At 36.5% G+C, this 20,708-nt stretch overlaps 1 protein-coding gene across 5 annotated transcripts in view; it reads left to right on the plus strand.

Annotated features, from left to right (window-relative positions):
- ANKS1B (ankyrin repeat and sterile alpha motif domain containing 1B) overlaps positions 1-20,708 on the plus strand; it is an 860,521-nt gene that overhangs the window by 336,349 nt on the left and 503,464 nt on the right. For all 5 annotated transcript variants that reach the window (XM_032493560.1, XM_032493561.1, XM_032493562.1 and 2 more), the window contains exon 12: positions 1,692-1,872. In XM_032493560.1, coding sequence (XP_032349451.1) covers positions 1,692-1,872 — 181 coding nt within the window. The remainder of the gene's footprint in view (positions 1-1,691; positions 1,873-20,708) is intronic.

A 20,708-nucleotide genomic window follows, 5' to 3' on the forward strand; every position in this document is an offset into this window, starting at 1 on the left:
TTCAGGAACATATATTTAAGAAATATTTAGAAGTAAAGGAGTCACATATGTCAATTGGCTTGATCCTTATAAAGTTTGTAAGAAGAAACATTATTTAAATTTAGTCCATTGCCTATATACAAAGTAAAACAAAAGCAAAACATAGTACGATAAAATAAAACCAGGATGATGGACATACCTTTTTCCATTGGAGCCCGTGTCATATTTCATGCCTTTTAATTGCTGTTATATAGTCTAGTGGAAAGAACATTGAATGTGAAATTGAGATTCAGTAGCTCCAAGGACAGACATTTCATGATAAATCAAGCCTGGCTTTGAACCCCAATCTTTCATACCTCAAAAACAACTGTGTCCTATGTGGGTACCAACTGGAATTTTATTATGAGTTTATGTGTCATAGTAATAAATGACTAACGGTCTTTTATATAACAATATTTATGCCTCTCAACTTCTTCCATATAAATATTGCAGTGCTAATAATATAAAGCATATTGTGATTTTTTTTTACCTCTTATGTAAAAAACTCTGTAATATACAGACATTTTCAATATCATTTTCTATTTTAGATTATAGACTGAGTGATATCTTCTTTTTAAAAAAAAAACATGATGAGCTGGAAGAGACAGGGTAACTTGAATATTTTGCTGGAAAATAATTGTGGAGTTCAGTGATTAAATTAGCAAGTATTTGAGGGTGATGAAAGTGTTAGTAAACCAAAAGTTTATTGTACTTTGGGGAAAGTAAAGTACTATACACTGTATTATACAAAGATGGTAGTTAATCTCTTGTTAATTGTTACAAGAGATTGTTGATTTTTCATTAATATGAGTAAGGAGAATAAAAAGTAAAAAAACTTAGATTAATTCTTGGGAAATGTACACAATCTGGAGAGCCAAAAAGACTAATTTTTCTGAAAAATTATGTTAGAAGTTCTGCTAGGCAGGAAAAAAAGTGAATAGAATTAAAACTACGGAAAAACCCAGAAAACTGCTACAGGGAACATTACTGACAAAGGGTATAGATTTTTTCTGGTGTTACTCCATGGTTTTACCTTTTGTGTTTAAATTGACTTCTCTTGCTATTTGGGGATTAATTAAAATCCTTAAAAAAGAAAATCAAAGTTCACTACAAATATCAAGTAGACTCTTAGTTCCTGGAAGATGTTCTATATAACTTTACTTAATTCTAATGATAAAATTTCAGCATATGGTACTTGGAGACAGTATTGAATGCCACCAATTCCTCAGACTATATAGAGAATCAAACAATGGAACTGCCTTAATTAAGCTTCAGTGTTGTAGGGGCCCTTTTATTATTAGTTTCTATACCCTCAGGGTCTGGCAAATGCCAAATGTTTAATAAATGTTAGTTGAATGAAAGGTGACTTAAAATTGCAACTTTCTGAATTGATCATTAAGAGAAATTCTGTGCACTATTTTTGCAGTGTTGTGGGAGAATCTAACAAAAAAATTAAATTATTTTATCAACTATGCCATAATATTTTTTCTTTAAACAATTTTTTCATTAATTAATCAAGGGATTATTTAGTGTCTCTCTGTAAAGCACAGTATTTTATGTCTAAAAACCCAGATAATGTTGAAAAAATAATCACTTAGATTAAATTGATGGGGAGATTGGCCTAAAGATGAACATGATCATATTAATACTCTCATCACGCTCATTTATTTTAGCCTAAACAACGAACATCTATTGTGTCTTCTCTGGATTTTCATCGAATGAATCACAACCAAGAATATTTTGAAATCAACACATCTACAGGGTGTACAAGCTTTACTTCCAGCCCTCCTGTTAGTCCACCCACCTCTTCTGTGGCAACCACAGAAGTCAAGAACGAGGGAACTGGCCATACAGGTAAAGCAGTTCACTTTATGCAGCTGTATTTTTGACTTTTTAAAACTACAGCCTTTATGAGTTAGAGGAATCTTCATATAAATTGCATTGTGTTTTTTGTTCACCTACATGTGTGGCAATGTGGAGCCTTACCATTTTTATCAGTGCGGGTATGGTATTCTTTTTGAATACATTAATGGCCTTTCAGTGGTTAGCTATTAAAGATGGTGATTTCATGCTATTATGGTAGTAAAATAACCAGAGACCTAGGAATGCTTTTATTCCATCGCTATTTACCCCTTTCCACACAGTGGTATAAACTCACTCATATACACGATTTTATTAATAGCTGCTTTGAGGCTAGAGAATCTGTATCAAGTTTGTCTGGTAAGACTGAGTTGGACAGTGGCCTAAATGAGCTTTCAATCTACTCAAACAAAAGTGAACTTGGAGAGGAGGAGTGTGAGGAAAAATGCTATGTTCTGGCCCTGGGCTTTTATAATACTTTGCTGCCTGGACTCTGTCGTCAAATTTTCATGTGGCTAAATGTCATTTGGGTTTTGGTTCAAATGAACTTTCTCATAAAGGTCTTCCAAGAACACCATAGTTAAGTAGAGCCCTCCATATGGTGATAAGTATAATAACAAAGATGCAAAAAGGAGAATAATAATAATAAATAATTAATACTAAGCAAATGCTTAAATATTTTTAATATTTAATGTTTTAAATATTAAATTTGCTTTATAAAATTTTAGATACTTAATATTTAATACTTTAATATTTTAATATGATAAGTAATAAACATTTAAGCAAATATTTAAATAACACTATATGTCATACACTGTTTTAGGTATTTTATGTATATTAACTCATTTATACCTCATTACCATTATATGAATTAAGTATTATTATTTGTAGACAAGAAAAAACAGAAGAAGGATAAATAACTAAATAAAAGCCCTTAATGACAAAGCTAGGATTAAAACTTTGTGGTAAAATCCATGTTCTTAACTATTTTTCTACATTGCTCTGGTCACTTTTATCAAATCATCCTTTTTTTTCCCATAGCCTTATTTACTATGTAAAATTATATTGCTCCCTTATTTACGAATTTATTGTATTCTCTCCTCTTTCTATAATTGTAAGCAAAAATGAATGGGTCCCTGACACATTGTAGGCACCTAAAGTCAGGCTGCATAAGTTTGATTACCAGCTAAGAGGCAGTACCTCTTACCTAGCTATGAGACTTAATCTCATTATGCCTCAGCTTTCTTATCTACAGAATTAAATTAACAATTAATTAATTAGGTTAAGTTACCCTCTGCATGTGGAATGAATAGCAGAGTCTGGCACGTAGGGTTCAATAAATGTTAGTAACTTATGAGTAGTTGTCATTATGATATTCACATAATTCTCTGAAGTCTGCATGAAGCCTAGCATTCATTCAGTGAGCATGAGCATTTATTATATATCTGCTATGCACCAGATGCAAGTTTGTGGAAGAGGAGACATGGGATATGATTTGTAAATTAAAGTCATATGTGGATACCACAAAGAATTCTAAGAATGTAATTATTAGTCAGTAAATACTTGTAAATGACTAGTTCTAGATTTAAAATCCTAAAAAGAAAAGAATGACAAGTACTCTGATTATCGCCTTTAGGAAAATCTCAGCTTTATTTTGGTTAGTGCGCTTGTGTTTTTCGGATGATTAACTTCTAAAAAATTTTTGATAATCCTTTGGGATAGATAGAAATATTATTTATTAATTAATTTTTAAATTAAAACCAAGAGAAGTTATGGGTCTACTCCCAGACCCCTGGTGTCCTCTACTGTGACCACCGGAGGGAGAGGATAAGAGCACACGTTTTATTGCCGCCAGGACTTTAGCAGTGCCATCCAAAATGTGTGGAGAAATGGTAATCATCAGGATATTTTCAGTTCTGACCTTTAAACAGAACCAGAATTTAACCTTTTAACAATTGAAGTGGTTTCAAATAGCATGTTACTATGCTTTCCAAATGTAGCACGTCACCTCCATGTTATTTCAAAATTTTTAGAATAGACCGATATTTAATAATAATGTAGAAGGACAATGCTGATTTGTTTTACATGAAAAAGTAAAACTTTAAATTTCACAAGTAAAATTTTTAAGTAAGGAATTTGTCTACCTAGAAAAGTAGCATTTCATTGTCTTACACCTAGATGGTTTGTTATATATACTTTGTATTTAAGAACCTGCACATAAAGGCTTTACCACATGGTAGATATTGAAAGAGAACAAGTTCCTGAGTCAGTTCTGTCACTGATTTGCTAGGTATTTTCCATCAAATCACTTAACTTCTCTGATCTTTTAATTTGCTTCTCTGAAAGGGGGAAGTAGTATCTACTCTGCGGGTAGTTGTAGTAATCAATGAGCTTATTTAAAATGTGAAGCATTTTGTAAACTATGAAAATTAATATTCTTCTTCAATATTGTCATCATTGTTTAATATTACTTTTCTTCTTTAATATTATTATTGTTTAAAATCTATAGTAATTTTAAGATAAGAAGAGCCTAACTTAGGTCTGTACTCATGCCGAGATAGCTGACCTTTTCTTGACTTAAAAGTGTAATCTAAATTAATGGATAAACCTACTGTTTATTTTATAAATGATTGCATGCACAAAAAATTAATCTTGAGCAAAGTGTCAAGTGTGAATACAAAAATGACCAATAGAACCTTATGCTGCAAAACACTTTGAATAAGTGACCCAATGAATTTATTATAACAGAGAACCATTTCAAAAGTAGCCCAAATTATAATTAAAGCTTCCTACTTGTTAGGCAGTATATTATGTAATCCAAGTATCAACTTAAGAATCACCAAAAAAGGTGGTTAAAGGGGGAGACCTTTGAAAGTGGGCAGACTTGGGAATGATATGAAAAGTTTGCATTTAACTAGAAAGATCACCCTAGTATTAATATGTAGTGGATGGATTCGAGATGAGGTAAGATTGGAGGTGGGGAGCAGCCATGTCATCAGCAATGGAAAATATAAATAGATTTGAGAGAGACAACGAAAGAGTACTCAGTAGGTCATGGCAACTGATCAGATATACGATGGTGAGGGAGAAGAATTCAAGGAAGGCTGTAAAGTTTCTTAAACAGATGAGTCAAATCTGACTGCCATCCTTTAAAATACAGAGTATTCTTAGATGAGGAGGAAGAGAGGGATGGGTCATGTAGGACCTAATATACGTCATTTTAAGGACTTTGGCTTTACTTAGAGTGAAATGGGGAGCCAATTCACATCTTTCAGAAGAGTGGCATGATGTCACTTCTATTTTATGAGAATTACTTCAACTATTGTGTTGAGACTGGACTGGAGAAGGAAGATAAGAGGGCATGCAGGGAGGCCAGTTAGAAGGCTATCGTAGCATTGCAGTAGGATAAGAGAGGAAGGCACCTCAGTTCAAAGGTGAAGCAGTGGAGGTGAAGAGAAATTAATGGATGTTGGACACATTTTTTTAAGTTAGAGCCTACAGGATTTCATGGTGGAATAGATGCAGTGTATGAGAAAAAGAGAATTAAAGAAAACTGCAGGGTTTTTATCTAAACAATTGTAAGAATGGTTTTAATTATCATCTGACCTGGGAGAGGTCCTGAGAACAGATTTGGTGAACAGAGAGAAATATCAGGAGTTCATTTTAAGTTTGAGATGCCTGGTAGATATCTGAATAGATGTGTCAAGCAGACAGCTGAAGGTTCAGTCTGAAGATAAAAATGTGAACATCACTGTAATATAGGTGATGTATTACAAGCACTCAAGGCCTGGCAGGTTCACAGATTTGGGCACACTGAAGAACACTCTCGGAACTGTAGGTATTTCTGACATGCCTTTATTGTGGAGGAGTACACAGGCTTCACTGGCAGCCATGGTGGAAAGTCCCATCTGCCTTATATATCAAGGCAAACAAAACTGGCATCTAGCCAACTATGATAGGAGCTAACCAGTACACTTGTGTGGTGCAAGTCATGTTTATATAACACTACATGGGTACTGTGCATGTGGGATAGTACAGCTGAGTCACTAGGAACCGGATGTCCGGTGAGGGAGCCTGAGTGAATTCATTTTCCCTACAGGTGATATGGAGGGAGTGTAGATAGAGGACCAAAACCTGAACTTGATGAAAGAGGTAATAAAAGGAAATAGCAACAAAGGAGTCCGAGAAGAAGCAAAGTAGGAGGAAATCTTTTGGTAAGCGTTGTGTTCTGAATTTGGGTGAAGAAAGTTATTAAGAAGGAGGAGGAAGTGATCAACTCTGTCAAATGGAGCTGATAAGTTGAGTAGGATGAGCACTAAGTTAGAATTGACTAGTGGATTTAACAATGTGGAGGTCACTGCTGACCATGACAAGAGTGATTTGGTTAGAATTGATGGGGCAAAAGCCCAACATAGTAGGTTTAAGAAAGAATGAGAAGAGAGGACTTAGAGCAAATGTAAACTACCTTTTGAAGGAATTTCTTTAAAGGAGAAATAAGATGAAACAGGAGAAAGAGAAGATGGGTTCTATTAACCAAGAGGAGAGATTGACTTTAGATAGGAGCATGGGGAAAGGTATGTCCAAAAACACAGGATGTTTCCCATATGGATGCATATGCTGAGAAGGGATTCATGTGGTGAGAATCTGTGGAAGATCTTTTCTGATAGTTTACATTTTCTCTGTGAAGTGGAAATCAGTAGCATTAGTTGAGAATGAATATGGAAAAGGACATGTGGAGGTTGAGGAAAGAGCAGAGGGAATGAAAGAGTTGTCCAAGGAGAAAGAGAGTAAATGGACAAAGAAGGTCATGCATGGTCTGATTGCCTGACAGTGTTAAGGGCCCATTTGAGGTAAAGGTTCATGAGCTTAAAGTTAGATAAGCCATTGTGGTTCTGTTTTTCTCCAGCACTGTTCAGGTTGAGGGCTGCAGGTGCAGAGTATTTGGGAGAGTTGAATTTTACATACATTGTGGTTTTGCCAAATGGGTATTTTGAAGTGAGGGATAAGGAAATATGAATGCAGTGAGAATAGTATTTGACCATAGAATTTAAGTTGGAGAGATAGGAGAAAGGGGACAACAAGGGAACAAGTAACAGTATAAAACAAAAATCCATAGGACCATTGGATTGGAGATTCCAGTGAGGCCAAAGCATTGCTGGAGTCAAGGTACCAAAGAACTGGGTGGAATAATAGGAGATGGATTCAGAGAGTGAGATCCACATGAAACCAGAAACAGCTATAATTATTGGCAATCACAGTGTCTTAAAATCATGGGAATAAGCAGCTGAGTTAGCCTCTCCTCACACTGAAATAGCCTTAAATTTTGTAGTTAAACCAGTACAACAGGTTTTAGAAGAAGTATTTGCTATAAAGAACTGTATTTCTGTGTTGATCTCCATTCGTATTTCATCTTTCCATTTACTTAACAAATTATGAAATAGATGAACTTTATCTGAGTTCACCTCTTCTATACTTTATCCCACTTCTCTTTGAAGTGCCAGTACCTCTTGTATTGTTCCCTGGCTGCCAAGAGTCCTGTGAGAGTGGTGTTCCATCCAGAATCTCTCCTCCAGGGGTCTCTGGGCTCTTGATCACTATGCATCTCCTTCTCATATGAAACTTCTGAATGCCCTGAGAGCCCATCTAATAAGGTACTTCAGTCTCTTGGGTACCCCTAATGGTTGTCAAAGTGGTTTTTTTTTTTTTTCCTTAAGTAGCAGGATTTGAGGAGGGGGAGCTTAATTTTTAAAAAATTAATTGAAATAGTAACATTTTTTAAAAAATTAAGTGGTGAGAAGTGGTAGAAATTTGGTTCCATTTTAAAAGTAGAGTCAATGTATTTTTTGGGTGGATTAGATGTAGGATATGAGAAAATGAAAGGGACCAAAGGTGTGACTCAAGGATTTTTGGTCCTCTTGACCTTTAGAAGGATGGGGTTGGTGTTAATTGAAATGAGAAAGCTGAGTTTTGGACATTTTAATATGAAATGCTGTTGGATATCCAAGTAGGTAGGCTGAGTAGATAGTTGAGACAGTGATTTTTCAGTGGCTTAGGGCATGGAGGGAAGAAGCTATATGATAATTTTATGTTTACCAAAAGTAAAGGGTATCAGTTATAAAAGATTGAGAAACTGCCTTAGCCCACAGTGAGTGACCTGTGAGTCCTGAGTTCCACAATGAGGTTGTCCTGGAAATGTGTGTTGTGAATTACTGGGAGAAAAGAAGCTGAGACTTACCAGTAATAAAACATGCTTTCTCATCATTGAAAGTGTTTCCAAAACAACTTTCCTCTGCGTATATGAAGAATTTGGTGGGATGGCACTTTTGGGCTCCTGCTAAGGAAGTTAACTACCCTGGTTAACTAATTATCTCCAGTTTTATTAGTAGTTTCAAACCATCACCTCCTGCTGGAGAAAACTGATGGGAGCAAGGAAATCTAAAAAGAGTAAAGTAGAAAAGTACTTCTTTCCAAATGGGAGAAATAACAAAAATAAAAGCTTTTAAATGCACAACAGCATAGGATGCTTTCCTGTGAGGGAGAAGAAGCATTTGAGGAGAACTAAAATTAGAACAGAGAAGGTGGCGTAGACCTTTCATGCTGCTCAGGGATTGCAAGAGAGGCAAACGAAGAACTTCCTTTTAATTAGCTTACGTGGACTGGAAATAGGCTTCCTGAAGCTGACATAATGTTATTCCAGCAGCCACTGGACATAGGCAACTGAGGAAATTTTTGGCCTCCAGCTGTCATGAAGGCCAAAGCCAGGCTGCTCAGATAATCTTTGACTCCAAACTGAGATTCAGGGTGAGCTGATGTGAAGGGTTAAGGGTTAGTGAGAATGATGTGTAATTACACTTCTGAGGTTTATTTCCTTAAGAATGTGCATTAAACAAATTATCTGAACTATTGATTGTTAAATTCAGTGCTTTAAGTAGACTAGAATTTTCAGTAGCCAAAATAAAAAACATTTTTTTTCAAATGAAGTATGATCACTTTACAATGTTGTGTCAATTTCTGATGTACAACATAATGTTTCAGTCATACATATACATATATATTCATTCCATATTCTTTTTCATTATGTTACTGCAAGATATTGAATATAGTTAGTTCCCCGTGCTATACAGTGTGAACTTGTTTATCTGTTTTATGTATATTAGTTAGTAGTATCTGCAAATCTCAAATTCCCAATTTAACTTTTCCCATCCCTTCCCCCTCCCCCTCCCAGTAACCATAAGTTTGTTTTCTATGTCTGTGAGTCTGTTTCTGTTTTGTAAATAAATTCATTTATGTCTTTTTTTTTCTTTAAGATTCCACATATGAGTGATACCATATGGTATTTTTCTTTCTCTTTCTGCCTTACTTCACTTAGAATGACGATCTCCAGGTCCATCCATGTTGCAGCAAATGGCATTATTTTATACTATTTTATGGCTGAGTAGTATTCCATTGTATAAATATATCACCACTTCTTTATACAGTCATCTGTTGATGTACATTTAGGTTGCTTCTATGTCTTGGCTTTTGTATATAGTGCTGCTATGAACACTGAGGTGCATGTATCTTTCTGAATTAGAGTTCCCCTCCCCCAGATATATAAACAACAGTGGGATTGCTGGATCATATGGTAAACCTATTTTTAGTTGTTTGAGGAATCTCCATGCTGTTTCCTATAATGGCTGCACCAAACTACATTCCCACCAGCAGTGTAGGAGGGTTCCCTTTTTTCCATACCCTCTCTAGCATTTATCATTTGTGGACTTTTGAATGATGGACATTCTGACTAGTGTGAGGTAATACCTCATTGTAGTTTTGATTTGCATTTCTCTGATAATTAGTGATATTGAGCATTTTTTTCATGTGCCTATTGGCCATTTGTATATCTTCATTGGAGAATTGCTTGTTTAGGTCTTCTGCCCATTTTTGGATTGGGTTTTTTTTTTTTTATTATTATTAAGTTGTATGAGCTGTAAAAACCATTTTTATATCAAATGCCATTTATATATAATAGCAAAATTTGTTCTTAGTTCTTGACAGGTGACAAAATGCCTCTCCTGTGCTTTCCTTTTTCCCATCTAATATCACGTGACTTTTCTCCAGTGCCTTTCTGTGCACACTGCACATCACACAGAAGGCAGATACAGGTTAGTAGGTCCTTGACAAAGAAGAAAATATTGACTTTTCCAATACTTAAAAATACGAAAATATATAGTTAGCAATTGGAGTAATGTGGTTTAGTTAGTGCATACAATTGGGTGGGAACTTGTTATTCTGAGTGAAATTTGTTGAAATAAGACTACTGGTTTATTTGGGCAGCATACGATAGTTATATTCACTCAGTGTGCCACATTATGAGAAAGTTCAGGGTGCTGGGAGAATATCTAAGAGGGTGATTGATCTCATCCTGGTGTCTGCAAAGCTTTGCCATGGAGAGTTGGGCTCCAAGAGACAAAGAGGAATTAACTAGGCCAAGGTGGAGAGGGAAGATTACTCTTCAAAGAAGGAATAGCAGATTTTTAAAAATATCCCTGTGGCAAAAATAAACATGAAACTACAGGTCCTAGAGAAAGAGGAGAAATGGCAGGAATTGAGGCTTCAGAAGGAGTAGGAGGCCAATTATGCAGGGCCTTGTAAGCTATGTTCAGGATTTTGGTCTTTAACCTAAGAGCATAAGAGACCTAAGAGCAATGAGAAAAATGTTGGTGGAGAGAAATGATACAATTTGCATTTTGCTGTCTAGATGGCTCCTATGTTCTCTGTGAACCAGAAGTAAGGTCATTCTTGGAGAGTGACCAGCAAAGGAAAAGATCAGACAATTGACAGGAGTGGAGAACATTTGAATTAGCTTTTGCTCAAATTCCTAACAGATGGCTGGCATAAGTAGCCTGAGGGCAGCATAGAAGGGACAGTAGGCTGCGGGTATCCCTCCTGCTATACCTGTGGCCTGTGAGTGATGTGTTTAAGACAACATCATTCTGTCCAGAGCCAGCTCTTATTGGCTGGCTCATCTCAGCTCATCTCATGGCTAAAATGGACCCTCTAAATCTGTGTGTCTGCCATCAGTCCACCCTGGTCTCTGCTCCTTTTGCCAAGCTGGCTCTGTGGCAGACTACTTGACTCTCAGCCCACCTGCATTTGAGGCCCCCTTCTGGAAGCCCCAGGAACCTCTGGCTCTCATTTATACTTGAGGAAAATAAGTAGGGCTCAGAAAAATTTATTCTCAGGAATTCACTGGTCTATACTATGCAGAATTACCAAGTTTTCTCAGATGTGGCCATGCCTAGAATCCAGATGGGATTGGAGCCTGGATCCCTCTTTTCTTATGTTCTCCAATACCTGTTTATTATATTTCATCCTTTCCAGGCCAAAGTCCAGAAAGGAAAGTTTGGGACACACAAGGAGAACTATTTCCTTATCCTCCCTCTCTCATTCAGCCTTTTCCTTTTTAAAATTTCTTAGAGGCTGTTACATCCTTACTCTTCCGGAATAGGCTTCCTATTTGTTTGTACAATAGTTCTTCAGACCTAACTGATTGACCTGTCTCTGATTGTTCTAAAGTTGGAGTCTGACTTTTAAGTCTATTGACTGAGTAAACAACCTTCCACTACTGGAGGGCATTAAGTCTCCAGCCTTAGACCTGGGAGAAGAGAGGTTTCCAATAGAACACAGTGTAAGAATGGAAATATGTCAATATCTTCTTTGAAAAATACTATCCCTATTATGTTAGCCAGCACCACTAAATGAAAAATACATGAACATAACACATAATTAATGTAGCTTCAGAAATGCTTAATAAATGTGGCTATTATTATTATTTGTATCACTGTTACTACTATAGGTGTAGGCAGTAAGTAGAGCTAGACTCTAAGAATACAGAGCAGCAAGGTGCTAGGAGTCCAGCCAGGCAACCAGAATCTTAAATCCACAAAGTTGCTTGTAACAAGCAGGTCAACCTGCTTATGGGCAGAGTTGGAATTTTTGTTTATTCTGTGCCCCAGTTTTTTATGTCCTGGGGTAGGAGGGCAGGGAAAGCTGGAGGTTGTGTCATTGCTGGGGAGAGCCAGCCTTCTACAAGTGCTAATTCATCCAAAATGACAGGAAGAAAGCAACTGTTTCAGAGAATTTTTGTGTTGAAAATCCTTTTTTTTTTTTAACAATTTAATCTTTTATTAACTCAATCTTCTCTTGCTTTACCTTCTGTTAATTTATGTGAAAGTATAACTGCTTTGTTAGCTGGAATTTTCTTTGTGATTCAAATTCAGTGCTGCATATAATCTTCTCTCTAATTATCTTGTCTACATTTGTTTGCTTGATAGTTTTTCTCTCTTGATTTTCTTTAATAGACTCATATATCTCTTGAAAAATCTCCTTGCTATCAGTTATATTTGTGTGATATACGTATGGTCATTGTAGCTAAAAGTGAAACAGTAGGAGAAAAGCTGGCAGTAATTTTTTATTTTAATGGAGGGAAAAAGTCTTGGTATTTCCAGATCTGTGCTATGGAGAAATCCCCTCTCTACCCTCTGTTAAAAACAGTTTCCAAACTGTTATTTTCCTCTATTCCTATCTTCTATCTCTACAGTCTACTTTTGGGAGAACATTTTCCTCTTTTTCCTTTGCACCTGTCTGCTAGCTGATGCCCTGTGCGTCTTTGGGGCCTCCAGCCCTTTAAACACAGGCTTCTCTCATGCGTCATGCCAGAGTAAGCCAGCCTATAGCAGAACCTCCTCCAGATGTCCTCTCAGGTAACTTACTACCTACTTGTTTTCCATTTGTTTCCTGCTTACCTGGCTCTAGTAGGCTCTAGTGATTTCAGCTCTTCTACTTGACTCTTGGTGTCTGTGATAGGCAGAATGGCCTATGGTTGATAGGCCCTATGGTTCTCACCCCCTGTATCCATACCTTTGTGTGATGCCTCCTACCTTTGAGTGTGTGTGGGACCTGTAACTTGCTATTAGCCAATGGCAAGGGTGATGAGGTATCACTGTCATAGTTACAACATGTTTTATGGCAAAGGTAAAGGGATTTTATAGATGAAATTAAGGTCTCTAATTACTTTAAGTTACTCAAAAGAGAGATTATCTTCGGTGGGCTTGAACTAATCAGGCGATCCCTTTAAAAGGGAGTCTGGAGGTTAGCAATTTGAAGCAGTGGACTCTTTCTCTCTCTCCCTGTTGCTAACTTTGGAACGCTAAATCACCATTAGTGCTGCAGCTGCCTCAGATGAGACTATAACCCTGGCCAACACCTGGGTTGCAGCCTGGTGAGGCCTTGTGCAGAGGACCCAGCTAAACCATGCCCAGACTCCTGATTTCTGTAAACTGTGCAATAATAGGTGTGTGTTGTTGTAAGCCACTGTTTGTTGTGATTTGTTATGCAGAGATAGAAAATGAATACATTGTCCAATGTTCCTTTGACTGGGGAACAAGGAAGACTCTCTCTCCATCTGCCTTGATCTCAGGGACCTTCCCCAATCAGCACTAGCTCCTTGCTCTCAGTGTGATGAGAGATATGACTGAAAGTGAAGAATTTGAAAATTGTTCTCCTTTATCCTACATTTCCAAGCTCAGCTCCAGTTAATGCACTTAGGCACTATCTTTCATACCATTTCTTAAAAAATAATAGTTTTTATTTTAATCAGCACTAAGTTGTAAAGCTAAAGTTCTAATAGTGAAATTTTAAGACAAAAGCTAGAGGGTGGGAGACCATTTTAGGGATCATGCAGACCTGAAGTCCCTAAATTATTAATGTTTCCCAACCAGGCCTCCCTTCTCCCGGACTTGGCCTTTCCTCAAAGCTGGCAGAGTTAATTTTTTCAAGCCTGAATGTGATTATGCCACTTTACTGTTTAAGAACCTTTTATGTCTTGTCACCATGTCAGACTGTTCAAATGCCTTATTATGCCCAGCAAGGTCCTTGATAATCTAGCTCTAACTTCCTATTTACCTCTACCCAAATAAACCATGTACTCCCAAGTACATTGTTCTTAAAGTTCATGGTTCTTGAGACATAGAATATCCTTCTGTCAGCTTGGAATGCCTTCCCATCTACTCGACCTGGTAAACTTGTGTAGAATTTGGCTAAGGGTAACCTCCTTTGTAAAGAAGCCTTCTCTAAGCCTTCTCTCCAATAATTCTTTCATCCATGTGCCCACTCTTCACACACCTCTACTATTAGATACTTTATACAAAAGTATTTGTTTATGTATCCATGATCTCCTTAAATGCAGAGACCATATCTCAGGTAAGGTGTATCTCCAGTGCTTATTGTAGTGACTGACTTACAATAGATGCTCAATAAATGGTAAATAATTGAATAACAGAATGAATATTTGCTTTGTTGGAATTCTACCACCTATTTCTATTGATACCGTAAAGCCAGACAGGCTTTTCTCTTAACTGCACTGCTTTCTTCTGAGCCATTGGAGCCCACCTTTCATTGGTTATTTCATAAAAATGCCCCAGAGATACATGTCATTTTTAATGTAAAGTTTTGTTACATAATTGATTTGATTTCACAGATGAAAAGATAGTAGTTATTTAAACTGGGAGACTATTCATTTTTCTTAGATAATTATAAAGTAGTTGACCCAGCATTGCCAAAATCATTAATGTCACTTTAGAAAGCAATATATCTGTCAATGTTCACTGATTTCTAATTTCCTTCTCCTTTTTATTTTAGTGGACCAATATCTAAAGCTTAATTTTTAAAACAATAAAAACTTCAGTGGTCCCTGTTTTTTCACAAAGTCAAAGCAATGCATACTATGGCTTTTTTTGCTTTCTCCAAACTGACTTTTTCTTTATCCTTGCTTTCACTATTTTCTGCACTAGCCATGTGTGAGGCTGAGAATATTGTATTAGGACCTGGAGCCTTAAAGAGAATGAGAACTTTCAATGTATTAGTGATGGTCAGAATCCAATATACAGAATGACTACCATTGACAGAATTCTAACCTCTGGCAAGTGGTTCATAGGATCTAGAGTGAGCTCTCACTTATAATTCTGTGTGAGTTTTTCTTTTTACTTCAAAAAACTAATAGAATAAGTAGGAAGACAAATATGTTGCAAAGAAGCAACATTCATTCCAGAGTCAAAGATGTAGTTTTTATATTATCCACTGTTTTCGATCTGAAATGGGTCTATGGTATGTCTGTGTTTTTTCTGTTAGCACAGATGTCAGTGTTCTCTTTATTAATTCAGATAGTCAGGAGTGACTATGTAAAGCTAATAATAGGCTTCAGATTTCCTTCTGGAAAGCACATAGCACACATGAAAGGAAGCATTATTAACTAAACAAATCTCTTGATTCTTAATGATTAGCATTTTGACAAGCTGTTGTCTTAGAGGAAGGATTTAGATCATATATTACATAACTTCAAAGTATTTTTTATATTTTTTCTTGATTTAAATACTAAGTAGACAGTACTCATTTTCATCTAAATATTTTTTTAAAAAGCCCTTCAGCTCTATTTTAGTCTTCTTAGCACGTTTAGGCCATTGATGTGCTGTAAGCCATTAATTTGCAACTGAGTTTTGTTTTTACTATTAATTATAATCCTCTGTAACAGGATAACATTACAACAAATAATATGTCAAGTTCTGTAAACTAAGTAGTTTGCTATTTAGTATAGTTTACTAACTACACATTTGCTCCCTGAAGTTGCCATTTAGAAAACTTAAAAACTTAAATTCAAAATGAACTTGAACCATTTCCCCATACCTCATATTTGATATTTTCCCTTTCAGGCAATTATTAGTTATTCTTAAAATTTTATCTTTAATATATTTATCTAAAACCAGATCTTTATTACTGGATAAGAGCTGGTGTCATGTGTTCATTATACTATCTTAGGAACCTCAAGCATATGAGCTATTGTAATTGAGGCCTTAATTATTGGTTGGTTATAAACATAAAACTACATAAAAACACTAAAAAAAGTCAGTTATATTTTCACATTTATTAATAATACTAGATAGGAGAATTTCTTCATTCATTCAACAAGTACTCATTTAGTACTTATACTAATAATACCCAGGCAAAACAGTGGGTATACAGTAACAGAACAACATGGTCCCTTCTTAAAACTTTTGTGCTAAGCAAATAATTAAAAAGTCTAATGTTATTATATTAGTATAATATGAACCTAGAGATGGGTGCCTATAAATCTGCCTTGGAGAGTCAGATATGTTTCACAGAACAAGTAATGCTTGTCCTATGAGTTAAAGAATTTATTAAACGGGTATTGAAGGAATATGGTGAGGAAGGAAAGGAATAGAGGAAGAGGCAGAGAAAACAGAACCTTTGGAACCAGAGAAATTCGGACTTAAGTCCTTATTTTGCCACTTTCTGTGATCTTCAGGTAAACAATAACCTTTCAGAGACTCTTTTCATGTCTTTTGAGATGATGTAGATGGTCATACCTAGCATAAGACTTTGTACATGGTAGGCACTCAATAAATATTGTCCCTTCTCACTAACTTTGAGCCTCATGACAACCTTGTGGGTCGCTAGGACAGGTGGTATTTTCAACATTTTAAAGATGAGGAAAATAGGTTCACAGTAGATAAGGAAAACTTGCTTAAGGTCACACAACTAGTTAGTGGCAGAGCCAGGTCTAGAACCATTATCTTCTGACAAAACTTTTCCACTATACCGCAACGCAGATTTCAGCTTGTCAAAATGTTAATCATTAGGATCTGAGAGATTTGTTTAGTTAATAATGCTTCCTTTCATGTGTGCTATGTGTTGTCCATGAATTTGATTATTCATTCATTCAATAAACATTTCATGATCATCGAACTGTCAGACATGTTACTGTACATAGATGATACAGTGGGGAACAAATGACTTGGTCTGCCTTCATTGAGCTGAGTCCAGCACAGAAGGCAGATTTCACACCAGCAAGTTCAATAAATCCTGATGAGTGTTGCATAAGGGCATATTAAGGTGCTCTGGAGTGTGTGGCAAGAAGGCTTATTCTGCATGAGGGGGTCTGAGAAGTCCCATGAAGGGAAGAAATATTTTTGTCAAGGCCTGAAGAGTGAACAGGAGTTATCTGGACAGAGAAGAGAGAACATTTTTCCAAAAGTGGGAGGTTTGGCAAAGATGTAAATGACATGATATGTTCAAGGGACTGAAACTTCTCCAGGAGAGCAGGACCAGAGACCCTGAGTAAAAGAAAGGCAGAGGTGATTCTATAGAGATTGGCAGTAGAGGGTTATACAAGCCACCTTGAAGAGTCTGGATTTTATTCTAGGGGCAAAAGGTGTTGCAGTTTCCACACCACATAAAAAGTCTGGCTGAGGGGAAATCAGGTATGAAATCTGACTCATTCTCTGTTTAAACCAAAGAAAGGAGAGCTACCCTTTTTATTTTTTTCAAATTTCTTATAAAGGCTCATACAGGCTTGCTGTGGCCCTCATGGAAAAATCCCCTAAGGTTTTAAGCAGCAGAGTGACAACTGATTTGCATCTTCCTATGTTCACTCTAGCTGTGCTGCAGCTACTCTTAGATGGGGCAAGACACGATAGGTGAGACTGGGCGCAGGTAAGTCAATAGAAGCTTCGAATAGGACTTATCTCTGAGGAGTGAAAGAAGTGAGATGCTTAAGATCTAGACATTACAGGCCTTGTGACTGACTGTGGAAACTGGAGGAGAAGGGTAAGGGAGAAGACAAGGATGTGCCTCCTCACTCTCCTGGCCTAAGGAGAAAACCACAGGTATCTCAGATACAATGTCTAAGACTTTAGTGTTGAGAAGAAGCTACTGGAGTTAGTACCTGGTGGGAAAGATATCAAAATCATCTAGAACAGAAGATACAATAAAAGCATTTAGAAGTCCTTTGGGGCCAGCAGGCACGATGTTACACTTAAGGTAATGGTTCTCTTTCATTCTTTTTTTTTTCCTTTCTGGAAAAGCTGCATCCCTTTGATATTTTCATTTTACTTCCATAGGCCATTGTACATTTCCATTTGGCTAAATTTGTTCTACAGGAGCATTAGTTGTTACCTTACTTTAGTTTTCACTTAAAAAGGGAAAAAACACTGTAATTATGAAGAAGATTGGGCATGTGGGCACCTGATTCATTTCCCTGGGTGGCACCATGACTCACCCTCATTAAAGTAGCTTTGCTTTGAGATGCCTCATGCCTTATTGGTTTTGAATTTTCTCTGCCCTGTATATGAACAATAAGATAAGTTTCTCTCATGGGTCATTCACTGCTCTTCATCTCTACCATGAGTCAGATGTTTTGCATTTCAAAACATTATCCTGCCTACAATTCCCCTCTTTATAAATTATGCAGAAAACTTCTACCAACAGCAGATTCTCATTTACTGACTTTTTAGATTTGTATCTGTAAAATATGTTCTAGTTGTTCTGCTATAATTTAATGAGCAATTTTATGGTCAACAATAAGGTACTGTTTTATTTGTTTTATCATCATTGTCTAAACATCAAGGTGCCTCATTAGATAAAAAACACAATCATCTGTAAGTAAATTCAAACACTGATAATTAAGTCACTTGAAAAGCCCTCCCTTGATTCTTTGCCTCCAGTTAGAGTAGGCTTCCTCCCTTTCACATTCAACCCTCTAGAGAGAGTTGTCTATACTCTCTGGGCTCATTTTCTTATCTCTTAGTCACTCCTCCCCAAACTACTCCAATATTTACACCGAAATTTCCTCATTTAGAGCCCCAGGACTGTTTCTTCCTACATTAAATGGACAAAGTCTTTATCTTACTTGACCAGTCTGCTGCACTTAACCCATGAAACACTCTGCATGTGACTCTGTGACACCACACTCTCTTAGTCTTCCTTCTCTCTCTCTAGTCTCCATCTTGGTCTCCCTTTGGGAGCATCTCTGTCTCTGCCCACTCCTACAAGGTTACTGTTCTTCAAGGTTCTGAACTAGGTTCTCTTATCCTCTCGCTCTCCAGACTGCCCCTGGATGACCTCAGCCACTTCATATAGCTTTATTGCTTAACCATAAGCTGATGTTCCTCGGAGTTTTAGCTCCATGCCAAACTGGAGCTCCAAGCCTCTAAATTCATCTTTGTCCTTGACCTCTCCACTTAGATGTCCCAAGGTACTTCAAAGTCAACATGTTTGTGTTTGTTTCCCAGGGCTGCTGCAAGAAAATACTACAAACTAGGGGGCTTAGAACAGTGGAAATGTATTCTCTCACAGTTCTGGATGCTAGAAGTTTGAAATCAAGGTGTCAGTGGACCATGCTACCTCTGAAGTTTCTTAGGAAAAGTCCTTCTTAGCCTCATGAGCTTCCAGGAGTTCCTTGGCTTATGGCAGCTTAACTCCAGTTTGTCCCCAACTTGTCATGTCCTTCTGCTCTATGTCTCTAAGTCCTTTCCTCTTCTTATAATACCTGTCATTGGATCTGGGGCCCACCCTAATTGGCTTTGCTTATTTTTATTGTATCATAAGCTTCATGATTACAGAGATTATGCCTTTCTGCTGGAATTCCTGGCATCTAGTACAGTGTGAGTCAATGAATTATGCCTAATAAATATTTATTAAGGAGAAGGATGAGAAAGAGAAGTAAAGCAGTTAATCAACAAGAACTAATCTGAAAAATGATAAGCAAGCCAAAGTAATTTTAGTTGTATACTTTAAAAGTTGACCAAGTGTAATTTTTTCTAGTTAGTATACTAACAAAATACATTAAGAATCAGTCAAACCTTATTTTAAGCTCATTCAAAACCTTCTTCTACAGTCCAGCAAAAATCTATGGTTCTCATAGTTGCTGGAAAATACGTTATGTTCCCCACTGCCTATTTTACAACTGGCTCTTTCCACCCTTTCTTTATTCATGAAAATATTCCTGTTTTTGTTACTACTACAGGATGTGATGTTGTTTCCTAAATATTTCTTGAATGTATCTCCAAAAAAGACAAGGTTAAGCAATTACAAAACATTCTGATTACCAAAAAAAGAAAAGAAAATGAAAAAGGAAAAAAAAAAAAGTGTATCCTAATAAAATATCTCCAGATGGTCAGCCTGCAAGAATGAAAGAAAGCACCATTTGTGATTTATATCTACTTATTTCTGTAAGACATTTAGGCCTCTCTACATATATAAGCTGATGAAAGCTCTTATTGAATATTTAGGCAACCAAGAACTTAAAAGGGATCAGACACGCATGATTGTATCTACTTTGCCTATATTAATCAATTTTTTACTATGGGAGGATCTGTGGTAGACCTCTGTGCTTGTAATTACTGAAAATGCCCTAGATTCAGCTAAATCAGAGTAGGTCATATAGGTGTTGATGGGAAGAGCATGAAAGTGCCTGACTTTCTCACAGCCTTCATTATGTAGGTAAATAAGGATGACTCTAGGTAGTTAATTTTGTTCTTTATAAGAAGACAAGTCCTCAAATGAAATTCTAACTCTTGGTAATTTGCTCTGCTTTGTGTTAGTGCTATTTTGTTAGTGGTATTAAAGTCACACAACTTTCAGAACACATAATTATAATAGTCACTAATTAAACAGAAAAGTCAACCAAATTAGGTACAGTTAGGAAAATGTCTTAGTATAAGTGAGTCTGCTAAGATTTATTGTCATTAAATTATCCTAAGTAGACACTAGCATTCGCAGCTTAGCATTTATTATTCTTCATCTATTTTTGGTTAATTTTGACAAATTCAAGGCAGAAGATTCTAGCTTTACCATTTTGTGTGGGGGTCTCTGGGTCCTTATGTAATAACTTCTAAAGCCTTATGTAACAATTTTATTCACTCAACAGATTCATTTTTGAATTCTGAGTAATTGAGTATTTAAAATGGTTTCCTTCATTTCAGCAATGAAAGTTGTCA

The sequence above is a fragment of the Camelus ferus genome, chromosome 12 (assembly GCF_009834535.1).
Source record: "Camelus ferus isolate YT-003-E chromosome 12, BCGSAC_Cfer_1.0, whole genome shotgun sequence".
Classification (NCBI taxonomy): domain Eukaryota; kingdom Metazoa; phylum Chordata; class Mammalia; order Artiodactyla; family Camelidae; genus Camelus; species Camelus ferus.